This window comes from Dermacentor silvarum, chromosome 5 (assembly GCF_013339745.2).
Source record: "Dermacentor silvarum isolate Dsil-2018 chromosome 5, BIME_Dsil_1.4, whole genome shotgun sequence".
In the NCBI taxonomy this organism is placed as follows: Eukaryota; Metazoa; Arthropoda; class Arachnida; order Ixodida; family Ixodidae; genus Dermacentor; species Dermacentor silvarum.
Window position 1 is genome coordinate 132343489 of NC_051158.1, and position 24669 is coordinate 132368157.

Sequence of the window (24669 nt, forward strand, 5' to 3'; positions counted from 1 at the left end):
ATTAACGGGCGCCATATGGCCGGCGGCCGCTGTTTCTTCTGTGCTGTTCAACGGACCCAAGTGTGTGCGTGTGTGTCTGTGTGGTGCATACGGGGGCGCAACCTCTGACGGCGGGGGGGATCACCCGCTCCCTCGCCCCTGATTAAAAGGAGCGCGGCCAAGACCTTTGGGAGGAGTAATGAAATATTTAGTTGAACTTTCACCCATACCTGTCGTTCCCCGACCTAAGGAACTAGAGAAAGGAGATACAATTTAGGAATAGGTTTTAGGCCCTGCTAATAAGTCTCGAAGCTGAGCCTGTGATCTGCTGTGAAGCAGGCCGGGGGCTAGTGCCGCCCAGTTTCGCCTGGGCCGCCTAGCCACGTCGGAACTCCCGAGTAACTCGTTGACGTACGAGACAACAAACAAACGTCTGCAACGAAGCTCACGGTATTTCGCATCAAGTTAGCTCAACCTGCTTGAGGGAAGTGGTCAGGTCCAGACTCCCAGAAAACCCAGCCCAGCAACCGCATACACGTCAACAAGATCGGCTCGCCGGCATTCTTCGAGAAAGCTTTGCGCGCCGACATCACGGTTTGTGGACTTGGTGCTGCTGCCCGGTCACGCGTATGACATCATTTGTTTTCTTTTGAAGTTTTTTTTTTCTTTTGAACTTTGTTTTAGTGAACTACTGTTAAGTGTATTCTTGTATGTTTAATCCGCGCCCTGTTTCATTTTTGTGTTCACTGTTAATTGCTCGTCTGTATTTCTTTGTTGTCATCATTGAGCTATATTACGTTCAGGTGTGTTAGTTTTCTTGAGTCATTTTTTATTACTTTATTTTATTAATTTGTCTATCGTTGTCAGCCTATAAATATATTGTTTTTTTGTTTACTCCCGACTCTGACTGTTTTCACTGTGTTCGCCCGAGTACGGAACGACCAACCGGCTTGTATACCCCGTCGATCGACTTCGCGCCGACGGCGAACGGGTGACAGCCGTGACAATTATAGAGAATGATAAACCCGTATCTGAGTTTCCTTCCCAGAATAAAATCTATTAAAAACCAATATAACTGAGACTATCGTAAAATTTAAGTAACTTTAGAATCTCTTCATATCAATTTGGCTTTAGAGCCGGTCTTTCTACTGATACAACAGTTGCACGCTTCACGGACAAAATTAGCTAATTCATTGATAGGGGTAACATTACCAGTTTTCTTTTTATTGGCATCTCAAAAGCCTTTGGTACCAGTAAAGTTCCGGTTCTTTTTGGTTCCACTCCTCCACTTGGGCGTCCGAGACGCACCGCCAGAGACGATGTACGCAAGTGAGGAGATCTGCCGCTACGAATAGCGGCGACGGGTTCGCTGAGTTGATATAGACTCCGATGACGATTAAGAAAAAAAAAACACTTATATTCACAACTATTTACAAGAATTTACGTGAAGTTACAAGTACACATACAAGACGGAACTGGTACACATAGGGCGACCCTATATCGACATAGTCGATGGTGCATAGCACCGAAGTTTGTCCAGAACGCTTGGATGGGGCAACGGGGCCAAGTTTTCTACCCTCCGGTGTCCCGCCCCAAGCATTTACCACCCAATTGCCACGGAGTGGCTGTGAGTGGTCCGCCGACGCACCAATCACGAATCCTGTGCCTGCGCTTCCAGCATTGCGCTTCTTCCAAACGCCCTTTCCTCTACCGCCTTTTACGGTATCTTTCTCAAATCCCCCAAAACAACATACAAATAACAACAACGTTCCAAGAAAGGGGGGGGGGGGGGTTGACAGGTGCATAGCACGCGCGCTCCCTGGCCACGCCACAGCGCCCAGCACAATGGGCTCAATAAAATCCTAACCACCAGGCAGCAGCTGCACGCCAAAGTGCTCGACCTTTGGTGTGACCCCTTCCCCGCTCGCACTTACTAGAAAAATTGATAGCGCAGTAGCTGCGGGCATACGTCAATGAAACGTGGCGACCGACACTTTGGGCTCACGTACCTCTATTCAGTAAATGTTTGCTCGAAGAAGCCTTTCGCGACGGCCGATTGGCAACGGTCTTCCGTCGTCATGCGCCGCCCCGTCATTTCTCAGAGCCAGTCGGTCCGCAAGTACACCTGGTCAGCTGTAATCGTGTCCGTCACGTTTGAAACCACTTGAAAGCGTGTCTCCGAATGAATTTCTGAACCGTGCGCACAACCGGCAAGGTTCGTTGACGCGTCACGCCTTGCTGTCACAAATCGCCCATCCACCTGCCGGTTTTAATCTGGCAGTGTCATGAGCCGTGCGCCTGCTCATCTCGGCGCCGTCACCGTGATGGGCGCCCACCACTGGCCCTTAATCCTCCGATTGTATTTCGCTGGTCAAGCGACGATCATTGACAAAGTGCTATCCTTATCGTTCCACGAGACCAGGTTGAAGAAAAAGAACCATCTTAAGACCTCCGAGCAGCAATTAAACTAACTAGCGCTTCTAGCAGCAGGCTTACACCCCCCACCCAAGACTAGGCAACCACTTACTTACAGTGTTGCCGCAGCCAAAACAAGAAAAAGCCGGCTGCATGTAACATAGCGAATTACTCAGCAGCCGAACAAACGAAAAGCCTACAAGACGCCGTAAGCATTCTAGCGTTACGACAAGCTCGTTCCTACGGAGTAACCGTGTAACACATGCTACACCTGCGGTGTAAGAAAAACCAACAAAATACCTGTTGCACTAGTTAACTCACACACGCAAAAAACGCTGAACTCTAACCCTGGCGCGACACTTCAAACACGCGACATTTCATGCAGAACATGAAAATTCAACGATATAAGCACTGACAAAATAGTGTACAACAAGAACACAACTGGGGTAAGCATCCGCTGCCTGCACCATGAACGTTCACGTGCTCCCTGTGCCGCATTGTAAGAACAAACAACACTCCCCATTAAAAGCAAAAAAGAAACCAAAAGCAAAACAAGCACGAAACACAAATGAACTTTTTCGCGGATGCAGCAGGGTTCCCCACATTATAAATAGCATGAAGCATACAGATAACCTAAACTGGCAGGTCAAAGCAACAAAATACAACGAGACGCATGAAAAGTTGCCCCGGGGAACCCTGCGCCCACAGAGACCCTCCGCTACACCGCGGAAACAAAATAAAATCGCGTGCTGAAAAATACACTGCAATAGAACACGTGTAAGCGCTAGCGCTTGCTCAACAAAGCACAGAAGCCCTCAAAACATTCCCCTTGAATGCGCGCAACTCATCGTGTACCACATGCATACACAGAGAAGTTGGCAACGCTACATTGGGCACAACCAAAAAAAGAAAAATAATAATGCGCACACTGTGAGCACACTGTCCCCGTGTCCGTGCTCTGCACTTCCCCCACAATGGAGTTGCCCCAGTCTCACCACTCACCCCTGATCGTGGTCGAGCCGTGACATGCCTAAGCTGGCACTCTAGACCTGGCTAGACCCAATAAATTAATCTGGGGAAATCTGGCGATATTGCGGGCCCTTTGCAGGCTTACCTTAAATCTTACTAAGGCCAGCCAACTCTACACACATTTAATGGCCTCCGGGGTTAAATACGTGCGCGGACAAAGTCGCGATGAACATGCGGACGCGGAGCGAGCGACACAGAAAGCTTAACCCCCACTGCGAGCTAGCTCCCGACGCGCACTGCTGCCTTCGAGTAGTTAACGCAGCTCTGAAAGGACAAGGAATACCTCCACCACTAAAATGCGCTAGTGGTCTACAGCTCTCCCTGACTGCTGTTGTTGCCTCCGAAAATCGATGAACATACTCTCCGTTGTATTTCAACAGCTGCCCACCAATCGGATGCAATTGCGGCCACCCGTGACACCGAAATTTGCAGCTGGTGCCTACCTCACCACGGCGCAGGCGGGCTCATGCCTGACATGGTTGCTCCGTCGCTCGTATCGCTCGTCGGAATCGCCGGATCTGTAATCCGCAGAGAAATTATGTCCAGCCCGCCATCGCAAAGCTGTCGACCATCCGAGCCCGCAGGGCGACCTTCGTCTGCCCCCTGCGGCAGTATTGTGGGATCCACGTCCGCAGCTTGAAAGGACACAGACATACAACCTGCCCCGGGCGCGAGACCCTCATCGTCATCCCTGCTCATCCCTGCTCATGCTCTAAGTCGGTCACGATGATGACAGGTGCTGCATGTATTGATATGGCCGTCGTCAGCTCAGAGCCGCAACAACCATCACCGGCCGGGTCAGCGTTTGCAACTGCCATCTGGGCCTGCGAATCGTACTCATCTTTTATTGAAGCCCTTTCACGCTGAAAGCTTTTCTCAGCCTGGCTACCAGCATGCGCCACCTGATAACCCCCAACTGCCTGTGTTGCGTCGAGCGCAACTAGTGACTCAACCTCCGACAGTACCGAAACCGTGCCCTCACTCCCTGTCTCGCACTCGCCAACCAACGCCGCTGGCGCCTCCTCCGAAACCATATCAGCGGAAGCGTGCGAGTCCTGCTGAAGGTTTCTGCTCCGGAACGGCGGTTTACTTCCTATATCATCTCGATCCAGTGTGATACTGAAACCGGGAAGATTACCGCCCTCAAATGCCTGAGGTCTACCCTCTAGTTCTGACGGCCCTTCCTGAATTCCCTGGCCCTGCTGCAAAGCTCTCGCTTGCTTTAATTTGGCTAATGCTAGCCTACGTTCCAGCTGCTGGCGGTACTCCTGCGCCTTTTCTAAAGTGCGCTGCATTTCTAGCTCCGAGAGCTTGCCTGTCCCCACGCAGCTGTCGCTCATCCATTCTGGCCACACGTACCTCTGCGGCGTCCTTGACCAGCCTACCGCCATTTCCCTTGGCTCGAACACGACAACAGGAGCGAGCGAAAATGAGACGAAAGCAACTCACCCCATTCGCCCGTCTGTCTCCGTTGTCGGCCGCTCCGCCATGTGTGGTGAAAGGTGGCTCCGCGGTCCGCTGGTGATGAGTCGTCGAGGGCTGCCTTAAACCAGCCGCGCCTCGTTGTGTTCAGAGAAGGCACTGAAATCTGCGGCCTCCAGCCGCTACAGCTTCCTGCTGCAAAGTCCGTATCGACGGGTGTCGATCAGAGATCGAACTTCTGCTGTCATTGTACTTCCTGCTTCGCAGCGGCAGTACATCTTCTACTTGCGTAAACCGGCTCTGGCGGTGCGTCCCGGACGCCCAAGTAGAAGAGTGGTAAAGAAGAACCTGAACTTTACTGGGAGGATTAAGGGCCAGTGGTGGGCGCCGATCACGGTGACGGCGCCGAGATGAGCAGGCGCACGGCTCATGACACTGCCAGATTAAAACCGGCACGTGGATGGGCGATTTGTGACAGGAAGGCGTGACGCGTCAACGACCCTTGCCGATTGTGCGCACGGTTCATAAATCCATTCGGAGACACGCTTTCAAGTGGTTTCAAACGTGACGGACGCGATTACAGCTGACCAGGTGTACTTGCGGACCGACTGGCTCTGAGAAATGACGGGGCGGCGCATGACGACGGAAGACCGTTGCCAATCGGCCGTCGCGAAAGGCTTCTTCGAGCAAACATTAACTGAATAGGGGTACGTGAGCCCAAAGTGTCGGTCGCCACGTTTCATTGACGTATGCCCGCAGCTACTGCGCTATCAATTTTTCTAGTAAGTGCGAGCGGGGAAGGGGTCACACCAAAGGTCGAGCCCTTTGGCTTGCAGGTGCTGCCTGCTGGTTAGGATTTTATTGAGCCCATTGTGCTGGGCGCTGTGGCGTGGCCAGGGAGCACGCTTGCTATGCATCTGTCACCCCCCCCCCCCTTTCTTGGAACGTGGTTGTTATTTGTATATTGTTTTGAGGGAGAGGAAGAAGCGCAATACCGGAAGTGCCGGCGAACAAGACGATCCTAGCACAGGATTCGTGATTGGTGCGTCGGCGGACCACTCACAGCCACTCGTGGGCAATTGGGTGGTAAATGCTTGGGGCGGGGCACCGAAGGGTTGAAAACGTGGCCCCGTTGCCTCGTCCAAGCGTTCTGGACAAATTTCGGTGCTATGCACCATCGACCATGTCGATATAGGGTCGCCCTATGTGTACCAGTTCCGTCTTGTATGTGTACTTGTAACTTCACGTAAATTCTTGTAAATAGTTGTGAATATAAGTGTTTTTTTTTCTCAATCGTCATCGGAGTCTATATCAACTCAGCGAACCCGTCGCCGCTATTCGTAGCGGCAGATCTCCTCACTTGCGTACATCGTCTCGGACGCCCAAGTGGAGGAGTGGAACCAAAAAGAACCGGAACTTTACTGTACCATTGATTATTTATGATAATATTTTAATATTCTTTAGTAAATTAGAGCGCAATTGCATAACTGCTCCTGCAATTTCACTATTACAGAGCTTTCTCATTAACAGGTTTCATGTCCTTTCAATCAATCATTATACAGGTAGATTTGTTTCTATTAGTAGAGGTTTTTCACAACGTTCCACCTTAGACCCCTTGTTATACTTATAATAATAATAATATTAATAATAATGTTTATTTTTCATCATCACACTGATGAAGGAAGCTGTAGGTAAAAGCTGCTCTTCATAGAGGCAGCTTGACAAAGCTGCCCCTTTGTATACAATATTATGTATACTAATATACTTAGTATACATTACAATATATCTTAGTATACATTATTAAGTTATCAAATTCCCTAAAATATTCCTGCTGCTTACTTTACGCTGATGACATGAATATCCTATGTCGTCATACCGATTTTGGGACTCTCATCTCTAACAAGCAATATGACCTTATATCTCATAAAGAATGGTGCAATTCTAATAGATTGTCAATTATCACATCAAACCTAGCTTCCTGCTTTGAGAGTGCAGCTCTTAGACGCCCGTTCCAGCGGCGATCGTCGGCGTTGTCCCTCCTAACTGAGCGAACGAGCACAGCAAAGGATAGAAGTGATCGCGGAGCGCAGCGGGAGACGAAAGACGGCGATAGCGAAGAGAGCGTGAGGAGGAAAGTGGAGGAGGAGGAGGCTGCAGCGGAACCATGAGGCGGAAAGCGGAGGTTGTGCCGAAAGCGTGAGAAGAAAAGCGTAGTGCCGCGCAAGACGGGCTTCGCGGCGACGATGGCTACAGTCACGATGGCACGCGTCGTCTGTATGGAAACAAAGCGCTGCATGAGCGGAGGTCTGTCTGCGGCGGCTGCTCTGAATCGTGCCCATGCGTCAGTCACGTGCTGCCTCTCGCGATCAACCGAGTAAGGGCCGTTTATCGTCCGACGTAACGTGACGCGCGCGCGCGCGCACGCTACGTCACGTTGGCTAAAACGGCCCCCTCTATAGCCGGGCGCCTTCTTCTTCTTTCTGGGGTTTTACGTGCCAAAACCAGTTCTGATTATGAGGCACGCCGTAGTGGAGGGCTCCGGATTAATTTTGACCACCTGGGGTTCTTTAACGTGCACTACAACGCAAGCACACGGGCGTTTTTGCATTTCGCCTCCATCGAAATGCGGCCGCCGGGGCCGGGATATAGCCGGGCGCCTTGGCGCAGCCAACGTACCCGGCGGCTTCCGCGCGCCCCGACGTGCCCGGCGCCGAATTGGCTCCTGACCCATTCGCGCGTTGGCGCCGACCCACAATATATTTCGCGCGAAAGAATAAAGGCGGCCACGCCGCTTCGCCCTTGCTTCGCCGGCGGTTGCAAACAGCCGTGCAAAGCTCGCGCGGACTTGGGATCGTTCTGCGCATGCTCCGAAGATAACAGCCAACGGCGGGCGCGTCGGAGTATAGAGGAGATAGCGTTTCGGCTGGTGCAGCGTAACCGGCGCGGCGTGACCAGCCGCAAACGACGCTGGCCCGCACGCCGGAAACGTCGGACTATAAACGGGCCTTTAGCGGGCAGTCGCGCCGAACTTCGATCCATTTGCAACGTGCCGAACGAGACAAATTGTCCGCGCCAGCCAGCTTATCGCGAAATGGAAACACGTATAGAGCTGCGCTCCAATTTTGCATTACGGAAGCGTAATCTTCAGTGATGTTTTTTTCATTTACCTAACAAAAACTGCAAACTATTCCCTGCTCCTATTCCAACTCTGCGGTAAACTGTTATAAAAGATCATTCATCAATTACGATAGTCATAGCCGACACCCATTTGGTATTTCACCAACATATCACTTCTCTTTGTGAAAATACAATTTCATGTGGAATTAAGACATTGTTATAGTATAGAATGTGATTTAGCATAAACACTGTTATTGCGCTGTGTTATGCATTCATAAAGAGTCACCGAAGTCATTGCATTACATGTTGGAGAAAATTACATTCAGTTCACATTTGGCCATTCAAGAAACTGGAAAAACAAGTTTTGCATCTTGTGGCTTCCGCTACGCCCCTGTCGCCATCTCCTATTCTCCGGCAACTGAAAATACGGCCTATCTCTGAGCTATATACCTAAATTAATTGTGTTTTGTGTATTAGGGCTTTTCAACTTACAGCTTTAATCATAACTTTTCCCGCCTTCGTGTTATGTAATCCCAATATAACTAGATTTTGTGTCCGTATTTACCTTTTATTGCCTCGAATGCGTAATAACTATGGAAAACTTGAAATTCTTTTATTATCAATTTCATTATGGAATTCTCTTACACCCGGATAAAGGGAAAGAATATCTATTTATGTATTTAGGCGAAAGCTGGAAATGTTTTTACTCAACGTACAACTTTTAGGTTTAATTAAATTTGTTCGCTATGCACGTATCATAATGATTTTCATGTTAAGAAATAAAATTTTTGATGCCGTGTTTGTTATGTATAGCATTTTAGATTAACTTTTTTATATGTGCGCTATATTAATTTTAGTGCATAACATAGCAGGCGCCGTCTGTGGCTGGTACCCATCGGACCACCTTCATCAAATTTCACTATGTATCACTTTTGTTTTATCACTGGTAAATATTGATCGAAGACAAGGATTTAGGATGTATTTTTCAATAATTTAAATATTAGTATTTATTTGCTTAGTTCGCTATTTGCCTAAACATTGTAGTAAATCTAGTATTCTAAAATGCATGTCTTAGGTTACCATTAGAATATGAAAACCTTACCCGGTAACTGTGTTCCAGCGACGAAGCACCCTTTGTTAGCATACAAGGTATAGTAGCTTCCGGATATTTTGGGTTCCTGTACATGATTACCTGGAATATTTGAACAGACAATTATCGTATTTGGACACGTGGACCAGCAGTACTTTCTTTTCAGATTCCTAAAAGCCTCTACAATTTCTTATTGTTTTTCGAACTCAAGGTACATAAAAAAATAAAATCAGGAAATCAGTTGATGCAGTGCTACGTTTACTAGGTTGCTTTGCTACGTTCCACATGGTGCGAAATGAAATTTTCGACGAACGACAGATATTGCATGAGCTATAATTAATTATAATTTTCAAGGTACTTGACTTGCCACGTAATGAGCACAAAGTACAATAAATCAGCCCCATTCCATCTGCAACTTTAAAACATAACATGAGGCCAAAGAAACGCAAAAAGAACAAAAAAAAAACTACTGGAACGTTCAAGCACTGAACTAATGGTAACAAAACAGGAGCCCCTCCACTGTCGAAGATATGGGGTAAGCGAAGCTTGTCGTGTGCTTCTTCGGTGTTCCTCGGGACGAATTGCACTGATGAGTACCACGTTGTACTCCAACCACAACCGGCCACACGCACTGCGGCTAGCTCCGAAGTACCGGTTGGGAGACTCGCCTTGAAACCTAGCCGTCGCACCGGGGCAGTTGGCGCTAGCGTATCCGAGACGTGCACCACGTTGTCGGGGGGGGGGGGGGGGGGGGGGGAAGACGACGCTGACGGTCGGCCTCAACATCGCGCTCCCGCAACTCGATGTCCTCGGCTCTTCGCTGGCGTTTCGCCTGGGCTTCGGAATCTTTCACGCTATAACCAGCACGTCGACGACAAGCCCTTTCTCGGGCGAGTTCGCGGCGCTTTTGATCAACCGGAGCCTGCTCCTCGGCAGAACACAGCACGCGTGGCCTTCCCACCATGCGGCTAAAGTGATCTGAGACGAGGCAATTGCCCGGTGGAGCGCACGCCATCCCCTTTTCCCTTTCCCTCCCCGCGACACACACCAAACGACACTGATTGGTCGCGAGCGTCACGTGATCCGGCGCCGGCGCAGCTTTCCCCGCACCTGCTCTTCCTTCATTTTTTTTGTTGCCCCTTCTTCATACCCGCATATCCCTGGCTCATACCCGCCAATCAAATGCGGGTATGAGCCAACGTGATTTTTTGCGTGAATACACCGCCACCTAAACTTGTGAGCCAATACAAGCTTCGCTTGAAAAAGACGCAGATTCGCCCCGAAAGTCGAAGCATAGATTGCGACAGAAAATTAGTAGACAGCTAAACGAAGTAAGGATTGAATTGAATTGAATTTTATTGACATAAAGCAATTTACAAAAAATGAAATTGCAATAATGCATCTGAATCCCTTAGCCAGAGGCTAGTTGGGATTCATTCAAGTATAATTACGAAAAAGAGCATGCCACATAACGAAAGAATAATGATACAAACAAAAATATTTACTAACATTATAATACTTAAAGAAAACTAATTATAACATGATTATCACGCTGCAATACAAGTTAAAACGTTTCCTGCAGTTATATAAGTAAGTCTCACAACATGAGCATACATATTGTTAGAATTGTACAATCAACAGTATCACGTACATAAGAAGCATAACACATTGTAAGAGGGTTTATACACAAATACAATAACGTACAACACAAATATACATGGTAGTGAATTGAAAATGGTGACTCGTTCTGAAAAAAGAAAAGAATAACATTTTTTTTGGGGGGGGGGGGGGGTGTTCTTAGCAATTTAATAAGTGGCTATATATTACTTAGAAAATGTCTTTTCAATGCTAGGGAGAAATTTCTACTCTGTTTTATTTCTAGTGGAAGGTTATTCCACACGGCGACTCCATTAACAGCAAGTTTTCTGTTACCGTAAACATTTTTTGTTTGCTGAGTAGGGTAGTTGCCTTTTAATTTATTACGGCTTTCGTAGCGAGAACATAAAACTTGTGATGAGCAGACTGGATAGTTGGTGCTAATACTAGCTTGGACTATTAGTGCAGTTCTATAATCAATTAGAATGGTGAACGGCATGATGTTTAGGCTTCGGAAGAGTGGTAGCGTATGTGCAGTATAATCTGAATTTGTAATAAAGCGTATTGCTCTTTTCTGGAGTATAATAACTGGTTCTATAGTCGGGTACAACTTTAGAAGACAGCAGGAGGCCCCGCCCAGTTGACCGAAGCGCAGCAGCCAATTCCTCCGCGACTAAAGAAATAGTCCCACTCAAAAAATTGTGACTGCTTCTAAAACACGTATTTGTCGGTATAAATAAGATTTGTGTATCTTGACGAGTGGTTTGATAAAACTCTCATGATGGAAATGCTACCGCACATGCCGGATCGCGGGAGAAAAATAACTCCGTGCCTTCTACAACGCTGTGCGTCGTCTGCTACGGAGCAAGATCGACGGCACCGGGCGTAGCAGTCGCTGGCTTAACAGCATAAAATTCATATATACTTTTTTGTGTGTTTGCACAACCTTATTTTTTAAATGTGTTGGGCTTATTTTTAATTAATTTTTTTTTCTTTTTTTTCGCGGTTGCGAACCGGCGATCTCGTGAGTTCGCGAACGATCGCGCGCGGCATTCCGTGCCAGTTTTTCGCCATGGAGCCCAGCGAGGTGACATCGGAACGCGATCCTATGTTGCCGAACGAGCCTTGTGTCGCCTCGATGACCACACCACCAAGGAGCCTCGGCAAGAACAAGAGCCGCCACATCCTGAACAGCGATTCACGCAACATGATCTTCCACTGCTACACGTTTTGGCGTAACAGGCAGCCTGAACGCAGCGTGGAGGACAGGAGCAAGTTTGTCGCCGACATGCTTGGTGTAAGCGAAAGGACTGTGTTCAGGGTGAGGCAGGAAGTTAAAGCTTCGAATTTTTCGGGTGGCAAACTGACGACGCCCTCGCGAAAGCGCCCACGCAATGCGGAGAAGAGGAGACGCAGTGCGAAGTTTGACAGCTTCACGTTGTGCGCGCTGAGATCATGTGTGCACTAAAACCCCTATATTTATAAAAGTAGCGCCATCCACTTCCCTCCTCCTCCGTTCCACTATCGCGCACGGCGCGACCAGCGCGATCGAGGCGCGATATCGACAGTGGCGCCGCCTGCGTCGGGCCCTCCGTGGCAGACGACAGCTAACGCGCTACCAGAGGAAATCCGAGGAAAACTTCGATCGCGCCCTGCGGAGACGTTTTTGAGGCGCGATTTTGCTTCGTCAGTCAGTAACTGGTCTTAATAATGCCCTTTTGGAAGTAGCAACGCGACGATACGAGACGGCGCAAATATCAAGTGCGCAGCAAGCGTTTGCGCACGCCGGATGGTAAACAAAAAAAGCATTTTGCCCTCGCCTTGTCGGTTGCGGCAACTTAAGGCGCAGCAGCATGCCATCACAACGAAGTTCTTGTCCCTAACACGTTTGATCCGTTTGTGCGTACAGCACTTTCGTCGCACAGGCCCGAGAATGGCAGTCGGAGCGCGCTGGAAAGAAAAAAATATACAAAAGCGCGACGCGAACTTCCACGTGACACGGATTGGCCAATGGGGGAGCGGAGGAGGCTGGGGCGACAGGAGGCGGCTAAGAGAGGGCGAGGAGGAAGCGCCGGGCTGAGCGCGGTGGCGGCAAGATCTAAGAATGGCGCTACTTTTATAAATATAGGGGCTTTAGTGTGCACGATTTCTTTCGCCGCAACGAGATAGCGACGGTCGAGAAGGTAACTACCGAGTTCTCGGAGCGTATGGAACTACCATCACTAAGGCGGTGTACTGTGCGTCGCCTGCTTGCCGAGATCGGCTTCAAGCACGAAAAGAGAAGCCGCAACTCGCTGCTTATCGACCGGGATGACATCACCGATTGGCGGAATCGCTACCTCCGTGACGTGGAGCGCTACCGGGCGGAAGGCCGAAAGATCTTCTACCTGGACGAGACATGGGTGACGGCGGGACACACTCGGTCGATCGTGTGGACAGACACCGTGGTGCAGAAGCGCGGATGCCTGTTCGCTCGAGCAAATGGTCTGACGACGGGTCTAAAACAACCTTCTGGGAAAGGTCAGCGCCTGATCGTGACGCACATCGGCAGCGAGGATGGTTTCGTCGACGGCGGCTTGGATATATTCCGAGGCCAAAAGACAGGCGACTACCACATGGAAATGGACGGCAATCGCTTTGAGGGCTGGTTCAATGACGTTCTGCAGAAGTTGCCAGCTGGTAGCGTCATTGTTTTAGACAATGCACCTTATCATAGCCGGCGAGAAGAGACATTGCCGACGACAGCCTGGAAGAAGGAAAAGATACAGGAGTGGCTCACAAGCAAGAACATCACCTACGGTGAAAGGATAAAGAAGCAGTTGCTTGAGCTGGTGGCATCTGTAATGTCACGCTTTCCGAGCTACATCGTAGACAACACAGCTGTAAAGGCCGGTTGCATTGTACTCAGGCTCCCGCCGTACCACTGCGAATTTAATCCCATTGAGCTTGTGTGGGCCAAGGTCAAAAATGGCACCGCTGCGGACAACAGAGACTTCAAGCTGTCCACGGTCGACGTCATCTTGAGGGAGAAAATCAAGCAGGTAACGGTGGAAGACTGGAGGAAGAGCATTCAGCATGTGATGGACTTGGAGGCAAAGTTCAGATTTGACACGTCTGGGAGTGAGCACATTCAACCCATCATCTTCCAGCTGGGTGAAGATGACACTGAAGACAGCGACTCCGACTGCGAGCTGTCTGGCATTGAGCCACTCGACGAAGCATAAACGCTTCTTATTAACAAATAAACAGCCCTTATTAGGGCTACCAAAATTTTGCCGGTGGGTTCGGAACAACCAACCATCTATTCCGTGACCTCTCAAATAAATAAGCAGTTCCATTTATGGCATGTTCCTTATAATAGAAGCTCAATTCTGATAAGCAACGTCCTGCACACATTGTGCTCGATTTAACAAGTGGCATAGAAACGCATTTAAATGCTGGCATATCTGAATTGAAACACTATTGTTAACCCTGATTCTCGTGCGGGCTCAAAATGCTCATTCGGGCAGCCATTCGTGTGGTTGCATTGTTTCTTTTGTTATCTGGCTCACACAAGTAAAGCGATTAAGAGAACAAATATAAGACATCATTAGCTTAGTGAGGCCCAAAATGCTCATTCAGGCAGCCACCGTCGAGTTTGACGTGCCCCATAGTGAAATAGCAGCAGTCAGAGCACGCTTGATGGCTCTGTTAGCAGTCTGCACTGGAAATCGCAGTCATCTCATAGCGAGTGGTGGTGAAATAGCAGCAGACAACACCAAACTGACAGCCACTGTCAGCAGCTTGAATGCCAAAGCACATTCATGTGGTTGCATTGTTTCTTTTGTTATCTGGCTCACACAAGTAATGCGATTAAGAGAACAAATATAAAACATCATTAGCTTAGAGAGGCCCAAAATGCTCATTCAGGCAGCCACCGTCGAGTTAGCGCGCCCCATAGTGAAATTAGTCGGAGCACGCTTTATGGCTCCGTTAGCAGTCTGCACTGAAAATTGAAGTGTTGTCATAGCCAATTTTCAATTTATTAATCTGACTCGAGCAAGTAATGCGAATGCAAGCACAATTATTAACGTGATTAACTTTGCTAGCATTTTTTTGTCATATTTACGTACCGGAAAAATGCTCAGTAAAGTTGAACGTGTTTTAGTGAGTCACTTTGTTCATTACAAGCCGTAGGCAAAGTGACGGACAGATTCAGACATTGATATTGGGGAAGTAATAAATGGTGAAAGTTGCAAAAGCTCTCACAGCACTGCTTTGCTGGACTCCATTCACTAGAAAACTGCATTTGTAATGATGAAAGCTTAATGACAGGAAATGATACCCCACTGAACAATGTTATATGTGTGTACCACTACATGTGACGGGCAGCAAAACCATCTGTTTATTAAGACTGAATGCAACAACATAGCAAGGTGCTGTTTCACAATATGGCACCTTTTCATGTGCACTTCTGGTAAGCTACCGTATGCACTGATGCATAAACACATTAACAGGGGAAAGAGACGAAGTAACTGTGCAAGCCACGTGATGCTTTTAACATTTTGTATCTGTCAATGTTTCTGTTGTCACAGCTGATAGAACTTTCTTTGGTGCAAGTTGATTAATCACGTTGCAGCAACAGCACAAGAAGCAAGGTCAGAATAGTAGGAGAAAACTATGCAAGGTGGCAGACTGAGTAGGCAAGGTAGACAAGAAAGAACGGCTTTAATGAGATCGAAGAGGCCAGCCCTGCTATTCACTGGACTTGGTGCATTGAATGAGACGAGTTAATGGAATTGTCGAAAGTCATGGCTGCAGCATGCTTACAAGAACAAATGCAAAAATAAAAGGATTGAAATAGGAACAAATACATACACGCACCGAAGAACTCACATATTCACACACATGAACACAAACGCGAGCGCGAACATTAAGATATAAAATACAAAAATGGGCAAAATAACAAATATACACAAACACACAAGAAAACACGCACACACATTTAACGCACACGCGAGTAGAACTATTAGGAGTCAGTTCACAAGCAGCTGTGCCTACTTTGTCGTACTTTTTTTTAATGTACACATTGGCTCTGTTGCCTTCACTGTCATAGGAATTTTTTAGTAGCGACATATCACGACAAAGCGCAAAGCTGTGTTGTGGGAAAGCAAGTCGAGCGCTGACAGCACAGCTTATGCGCGATTGTGTCACAGCAGGCTTTCTACAGCTGGCGCGTGCAGTGAGCGAAGAGTTCTAAGCCACACAGCGACGCGAATTCATGCCAAGCTCCCTTGCAACGGCACCAGTGTATCAGTCATAATTTTAAATTAGCATTCACGCTGACATTGATGAAACAAACACTGCATGCTTCTAAACGCCTGACCGTTAACAATCCAATGACATTCGCTCAAGCAGCGCGTGTTAGTCACTGATTGTTAGCATTGGTGGAAAGCAATCAATCGACGGTGCTACACAACACTCGAACGACGCCGCTAGACGCGCGGCTATCTTATCACACTGCTGCCAACGATCGGTCGTTTGCACGCTGAGCTGACAGCAACGAATCTTTGCGTTGGAGGTTTCTTTCACAAATCTTTTCTGCTGAGAAACTCGCAGGTTGGTTTCATCCGCGCACGCTTTTCTCATTTATCCTGATAATGGTTTTGCTCCATCACTTCACCGCGTCCGACGAGAAACGCAGGGGCACAGTACACAAACACACCCGCCGCTCACAGTAGGTACAAGACTTTGGCGAACTCTCCTCGTCGTAACTTCACTTAGGAGCAAAACAAAACACCACGGAACAAACACGTACGATGTTTGTTTGCAGCGGTATGCCGCCGCGGGACCTTGTTTCCACACGAAGCGCAGCGCCACCGATCTTCGCTGCAATCTTTCTTCGCCGGCTCACGGCTCAGAACAAACGCACGCGGCGCAAATTGTGCATCGTAAGCTCACAATAATATTTCCGGCATGACCGACCGCCACAAACAATTCTAATTCACTCTGACGAAGGGAGACGCACAGAGCTGACGCGACTCGGCCCAGTTCGAAGCGAGGGCGGCCATGTTAGGCATGTTCTCCGTCGGCGGGGACACCGGCCGTCCGGATCATGACGTCACCTGAAGTGTGCGCCTATTGGTGCCGGCTCGTGTTCATCCGCCTTTGAGGGGCAAATGCCGCTGTCTTCTAAAGTTGTATCCGACTATAGGTATGTGCGGTATGTGTGACCCCAGGTAACTAAACAGTAATTTAAATGGCTATGAAATATACTGAAATAAATTATTCGTAATGTCGGTATGTTAAATAAGTTTCGGCTTTTGTGCAAGAGAAAACAAGCTTTACTGAGTTTCTTGCAGACTTCGTCGATATGACGTTTCCAGTTAAAATATTCATCAAGAATAACGCCTAGGTATTTTATTGAATTCACTCGTTCTAGCGCAGAATTATTCAGTGTAAGTGTACGTGAGTGTTCTTGCAGAAGTTTGCGCGGTGAATTAAAAACAATATACTTGGTTTTCTGTGTATTTAACGTTAGTTTGTTTGAAGAGAACCATTTGTGGATATCGTTAAGCTCTGAATTCGCACAAATAAAGGTATGGTCCGGAGAGTCTTGGGCACATATGAGAGCTGTATCGTCAGCGTACATAAATATTGAAAAGTTTTTTACTACGCAAGGAAGGTCGTTAATGTACAATGAAAAAAATATTGGCCCAAGAACTGAGCCTTGGGGTATGCCTACAGTTGTTTCAAGGAACTCGGACCTGGTATCAGCTACTTGCACTGCCTGCTTACGGTTTTCTAGATAACTTTTAAAGAATTCTAGGCACATTCCACGAAAGCCATAGCATTCTAGTTTGTTTAATAATATGCTTTGGTTGACCGTATCAAAAGCTTTTTTAATGTCCAGAAATATACCTACAACTGTTCTGTTGTTATTTAAGTGGAAGATAATAAGTTCAGATAAGGACAAGACGGCTGTATCAGTTGACCTTCCCTTTCTAAACCCATGTTGACAGGGAGTACTCGTGACTTCGACGTGGCTGAACGAAGCAGTTGTCACTGCATAGGAAAGAAGACGTGATTACTCCAGCCCCGTGTTTCAGCTGCCTGGACTGCTCTGCAATGAATGAATGATAGTAGTCCTATCGGCCGTACAAACTTTGAAAATATTCGCTTACTGACTAAATTAACAAGCATGGTGTCAGCGCGCACAGGGAAACATGAACACACCACACTCGATGACCGCGGACATTTGCTGACAAAACACTGGCGTCAGGGAGCGCGGCAGCAGCAGCTGGCGCAGCTGGCGCTAGCTGGCACTGCAACTTACATGTCGGGCGCACCGCGTTTGCAGGCACCATAACTACATCAGAGGTGATTATAGCGCTAGAAGACACGCACAAGAACGAGAGAACAAGACGAGCGCTAAGTGACCACCTCTGATGTATCTAACCAACTAGTCCAAAAAGCCATACTTGTTGACCTTAACTATATGGCGCCACCACACTGGCAGAAGCTCGGCAGCATGTTGATTGCGTGCCTCGTCTGAATCGCATATCGTCGTCTGCGCCTGTGGCGTTTGCAGGCATCTTACCTAGATGGCGCCACCATACTGGCGGAGGCTCGAGTCATGTCCTCCTGCATGCTTGCCTTATATATGGGTATTTTCTGCGGCCCGACAGCAAGCGCTTGCTTGGCTCAGTGGTAGAGTATCCGGCTCCCACGCAGCGGGCGCGGGTTCAATCCCGGCGGGAATTGGGTACTTTTTTCGCGTTTCCAGCGATAGCGGTTACGCGGCGGGAGCCGGCGGCGGCATCATCGCGACCCGAAACAGCGATTGGAATGAGCACATAGCAGCTTACGCTGTAAAAGCTCGGTTAGTGGTTGTGCTATGGCCGCGAAATTTTTCACGAAACGGCGGAAGTACGAACAAAGGCCGCTGATGCTGCGCACATCCTTGACACACTTCGGAACAGGAAAGTGCGTAACAGCATGTGTCTTGGCTGGGTCCGGTTGCACTCCGTTCGCGTCAACGAGATGTCCAAGGACGGTAATCTGGCGACGGCCGGATTGGCATTTCGATGCGTTTAGTTACATACCGGCTCGACGAAAAACGTCCAGGACTGCTGAGAGGCGCTCGAGCTGTAACATATTGTTACAGCTCGTAACATATTGTATGTATGTAACATATTGTTACAGGTTACATACTGTAACCTGTAACAACACTATAGAAATTGCTGATAACATTACCTTGCTTATCTTTCAGCGCATACATCTTGCCTTTTCCTACGCCAAGTTTTCTTCTCAGTTATTTCATGCTGCGTCCATTTTTTTGTGATTCCAGAGTGTTTCCCACGTTATAATTTCGTATATCCCTTACTTTCTTCTTGTTGATAACTTTTTTACGATTCAGCGAATTGTATCTGATCTCCTCAGTTGGGCACTTCCATGCTTTATTGTTTCTTTATTACGTCCTCTGGTACTCCGGAGAGCTTCCCTAATAGGAGGCACCCTAACGGTGCTGTACTTTCTACTTCACTTTCTGCTTGTGAAATCAGCCTAGTTACGGTTTATTAATTACCTCTCTGTTATCTTCAATCTCCCGTTCTACAGCTGCATATTTGTTGGCGAGTACAAGCCTGATTTCTCGGTATTTTAATCTTACTGCGTCTAAATTGGCCTGTGTGTTCTTGACTAATTTTACACTGTCTCTCTGCAAACTGAGCGCAATAGTAGACGTCACTAACCTGTAGGCAGCGCGCTTTACCCTACCTAACAATTCTAAAACCAGCACTCTGCTGGGATCGGCAGATGGAATGAAATCTATTTCATATCTTGTTTTGTCATTGGGGCTTTTCCAAGTTCCCTTCTTGTTACTGCGCTTCCTGAAGAAGGGATTCATTTTTCGGAGCCCATTCCTTTCCGTGCATTCTACCAAAATCTTTCTTCTAGTGTTCGTAGACTCAATGACAGTTTTATAAAGAATAATACAAAATGTAGAGGACGCTTAAGCTTCGCCTTTAAGAATGGAAAGCAATAGCATTAAAAGAACCCTTGCGGCTTATTAGGCTTCCAGGCAACTCCAGCTTTTTTGTGGAACTTCGCCTCCGCGCGCGGAAGCCGTAGGGAGCCTACATGCAAGCGCTGTTTGCATGTAGGCTCCCTAAGCTGCCGAGGAGGCGAGTGCCATCTGGATGGTGTTTTTGCAATGAGAAACCGCAGCGCGCCTCTGTATTAATTGTAGGAAAAATGGGTTTGAGTTTCGCCGTACGAGAATTAGGTTTTCTCGTTCATTCAAATTACAATCCAACGCTATCATGTCTGTAGGCTGTGGTTAAGTCGTACTTTACGACTTTTCTGACGGATTTTATTTTGAGAAATTCAATTTTGTTCACTAAAGCCTTGCGCCCAGCGGACGGCATGCGTGGTCGGGGTGGTTGGGGATAATTATTTCCGCCATTGACGCCGGCGCACCCGCGCCCCGCCGACGCCGCATTTTCTGTGACACTGGGCCCTTAACGCTGTCGCGATAAAAAAACTGCATTTAGGCAGAACGTTGTGAATGCTTTTCCTCTCGGCCGAAATACCCAAGCGTTCTGAGCCCACGCGTCTTATAGCTAATTCCCGGTGCCTTTTGGTAGCCACGCGACGCATCTTCAGTGCTTCGTCGCACCGTTGGATTACGTCGGCCACAGATGTCAGGTTTTCTTTGGCGATCCAGAACTGGTATACATCTTCAACTATGCCCTTAAGAAAATGAGCCACCTTATCTTCATCTGTTTATCTAGGTCAATAACTCACAGGGGACCCTGACCATGAGAAAGAAATTTACAGAAGAATAAAATTGGGTTAGATTGCATACGGCAGGCATTGCCAAATCCTGACTGGAGCTTACCACTGTCGTTGGAAAGAAAAGCGTACAATCAGTGCATTCTACCGCTGCTAAGATATGGGGAAGAAACTTGGAGGTTTAAAACGAAGCTCGAGAACAAGTTAAGGACCGCACAAAGAGCGATGGAACGAAAAATGTTAGGCCTAACGTTAAGAGACAGGAAGAGAGTGGTGAGGATAAGAGAACAAACGGAGATAGCCGACATTCGAGTGGACATTAAGCGGAAGAAATGGAGCTCGGTAGGCCATGTAATGCGTAGGATGGATAACCGTTTACCATTAGAGTTACAGAATAGATATCAAGAGAAGGGAAGCGCAGTCGAGGGCGGCAGAAAACTAGGTGGGGTGATGAAGTTAGGAAATTTGCAGGCGCAAGTTGTATTCAGCAAGCGCAAAACAGGGAGAGGGCTTCGGCCTGCAGTGGACCTAAATATAGGCCGATGATGATGATGATAATAATAATTTTACTTTCGAAGCAAGCTTCTTAAAGTTGAACTCACCAAAATGTCGTCAATTCTTCTGTTAAGACTCTAAAAACTGTCCCGCATCGCGAAATAGGTAGTTGTCGCAAAACGGACCAAACGATCGATCAACCTAGCGGCCAAGTTGCTAAAACGGCAACACTGGTTCTCCATAGTTTACAGCCATTCAATGCTTCCGCTCTGTTGGTGCAGTGGGGTTTAGGCGTCTTTGTTTAAGAGGAAGTTACTGCATTCTACGTAGCGTTATTTTTATATCTTCCGAAATGGAATTTCTCCCCAACACATTTCAATGGTGATTCACACATGCGGGCACCAAATGGGCTGCATACGGAATACGGAAGTAGACAACAATGCTTTCTTTTCATATTGCACATATTATGAAAGAGATTCCGAAGTGTAAAATGGAGTTGTTAAAAGCACTGTGGGACAATATAAATAAGCCCCAACCTATACATAAGCCATGAATTCCACTTATGTTTTATGATATATTGAGAAGCAACAAAAAGCGATAAAAGTCGTGGTCAAAATCATCGGTTTTAAAAGCGGAGCTGTTCAACCTTTTCGTTTCCCCGCCTAGCGTTCGCAAAAACTCCCCCAGCGAAGACGTCATTGCGCGTTGCCTAGCAACCACATGCCACAGCTGTGCCTCGCTTCTAGCTCCAGTGATGCTCCGCCGCCGCCGCGCCAGTGATGACGTCAATGGGCGTTGCATGGCGAAGCTTGCAACAGTGACACCGCGTACCAATGCCGACACCGCGTTCCAGCAGACCCGCTCCGCCAACGCGGTCGCCTAGCGATCACTTACCCAGGCTCACCCAGCCACGTCATTGCTTCGCGTCGCAATTCTTGCTTTGCTTAACAACACATTGTGAAGCTTGGCCATGACGTCCCACTGATTATAAAGATGATATCGCCGCGATGGCGACACACACAGATGTCGTGGATTTCACATCGAGTAAATGTAACATGGTACGGCCGAAGAAGTACAAGACTCCCGAAGAAGAAGCTGCTCAGCTGGAAGTTCGTCGTGCCGCCAGCCGCGAACGAATGCGCCGATTGCGTGCTAATCCGCAGTATCTCGCCAAATCCGCTGCTGTTAAACACGCCAAGCCTACTAAACCTAGAAGAAGCTAGGTCGATCACCAGCACCGCTGTTTACTCCAGCCTTGCACCCATAGTGCAAGCTGCCCACATTTTGTTTTAAATGAAAAAAAGGCAAAGGAACAAATATTTACCCATATGAGCGTTGACGACAAACAGTACCATTTGATTTTTTTGCTGCACCTGATAGTAGGCATCTCTAAAAATAAAGGAAATCAGTGTTGTGACAAAAAAACAACATAAAAAGCATGCTTAATAATGACCTTTATGTGCGCTACAAAGGCTGTGGACTGTAGTGGATCTTGGATAACAGGATAGCAAATATGATAGCCGCTGTTCGAATTGTTTTTACGCCGCGAAATCACAATCCTAGGAATGTGTCTCTGACTTACAAGGATACTTGTCTAGGCTGATAAGCGCACATGTGGACTATTTACCAGCACGATAGCGCCGTATTGCTGGCTCACAAATCTTCGAAAAAAATTTAGTTATTAGGTTTTGCGTGCCAAAACCACTATCTGATTATGGGGCACGCCGTAGTGCGCGGACGCCGGTAATTTGGACCACCTGGGGTTGTTTAACGTGTACCTAAATATAAGTACACGGGTGTTTTCGCGTTGCACGCCTATCGAAATGCCGCAGCCGTGGCCGGGATTCGATCCCGCGACCTCATGATGAGCGGCCCAACACTATAGCCACTGAGCAAGCACGGCGGGTAACAAATGTTCGAATGCAAGTGGGTTCGCAAATTACCCGGTCTCGGATCATGGGTCCAATGACGCAGAAACACACAATCTAGAAATTGAACAGCTCAGACACCATTTCCAGAAAGCTGCACTGGTGGCAAACCTCGTGTATTGAGGAATCGCATCGTGATGAAATGCGCCTTTCGTATAAAATTGTCGAATTGATGTGTCTTGGTACGTCTTTTTTCTGTGAGGTTTCACCTCCAAAACTTCACAGTGGCTTATCATGGACGCCGTAGTTGAACACTTCGAATTAATCGGAATCACCCATGGTTCTTTACCGTGTACCGAAAGCGTGGTACAAGAGCTGTTTCGCATTGCGCCTCAGTTGGAACGCGGCCGCCGCGGCCGAGATTTACCCGGTGACCTTGTGGTCGACAGCGTCTCTTGCTACTTCGGACGCAGCAATTTCCATTTTGTAGTGACGTATATTTTTTTTCAGACTCCCTACTCATGAGGTCGCACTGAAGATGTGCCAACATCAGCCACTGAACTAAGTATATCATACTGGACCAGCTTTTAGAACACACCGCTGATGTGACTTAATAACGAAGTGTTGTTGGCAACTACAGAATCTGAGTGACTGAGCCCACCGCAGATGCCTTATTCACTGCGTTGGTTTACTGCCTGTTACCAGAACAGCAGAACTTCTGCGAGCGATAAAATACAACTGGATAAATTTGCGGAAGTGGTTGAACCACTAAGCGAGAAATACACCAAGCCACAGCACATGCAAACAGTTTATTGCTAAATAACCGCCACGGACAACACGCCCCGACACGATCAAAACGCGTCGAAGTCTCGCCAGCAAAAAAGTATCGGAGGAAATGACATTGACACGCCTAACGATAGTTTAGACGTTTACTCAAGACAGACGTGTAAGGAAATCTTCGCACCGTAATGAAAGACTTCGAAATACTACAGGCTGGTTTAGGGGTACGATTGAACGGTGAAATGCTGATGGCCGCCTCAAAATACGGGCGAACCGGCATTTTATAGCTCTACGGGTGTCGGTTGCCATCATGGGTGCCGTTTTTAGAGGCATCAGTGCAAGGACAACAATCATGAGACCATTGATGCGATACAGGATCGTGCAAAAAAAGCACCGAGTGTTTTCTTTATCGTAAAGCTCTTAAATTATAAAAGTGAGATTGCTCTCTCTGTGCATCTCTCATGCTACGTTTGACCATGGGCATCCTGTTCAAGTTGGCGCAGCTACGCCACTTTCTTATGATGAGCATCATCCTTCCGCATATAGAAGAAAAAAACACGAATACGTTGCCAGCCTAGCACCTCCACTGGGGATCTAACTAATGTCGCTGTGACAATAAACATTTGGTAGCAGGACGCGCAGACCACGGAGCTATTGAGCTTAATCAGCGTTCATTGACCCGCATACTCTGACTGCGGTAGCGCCCCTGGATGAGTTTTCAGTGAATTCTGTTCGCAAAAAAACTAGAAATTATTGTTTAAAACATAGCGGTGTCTGCTGGTACATACCTTTGTTGCCTCAGTAAAAACATCCTTAGCTTTAGGGCCGCTTAGTTGTATGCATATTTTACATAAATGCCATAACAAAGCTAATGTCTCTACCGCACGTTGATGACATCTTCTACAGATCATCCTTCGTTTAAAAAGAAAAATCAGTACACCATGCGGTTACGGGTGGTTCGACATCGTTGCCATTAGTTTCAAACTCGCTTCACTCTGGACAACTTGGCATACCGTGTGCGTTTATATACTAAGTTGTCTATTACAGTTCTATCTTATATACGTGGTTCCTGCCAACACACAGATTTTACATCGTGTACAAGAT

General features: G+C 47.6%; 1 protein-coding gene across 7 annotated transcripts in view; it reads right to left on the bottom strand.

Moving 5' to 3' along the window:
* LOC119453763 (uncharacterized) overlaps positions 1-24669 on the bottom strand; it is a 148353-nt gene that overhangs the window by 73270 nt on the left and 50414 nt on the right. For all 7 annotated transcript variants that reach the window (XM_049668483.1, XM_049668481.1, XM_049668482.1 and 4 more), the window contains 2 exons: positions 22242-22306; positions 9065-9154 (listed from right to left, as the gene is read on the bottom strand). In XM_049668483.1, coding sequence (XP_049524440.1) covers positions 9065-9154; positions 22242-22306 — 155 coding nt within the window. The remainder of the gene's footprint in view (positions 1-9064; positions 9155-22241; positions 22307-24669) is intronic.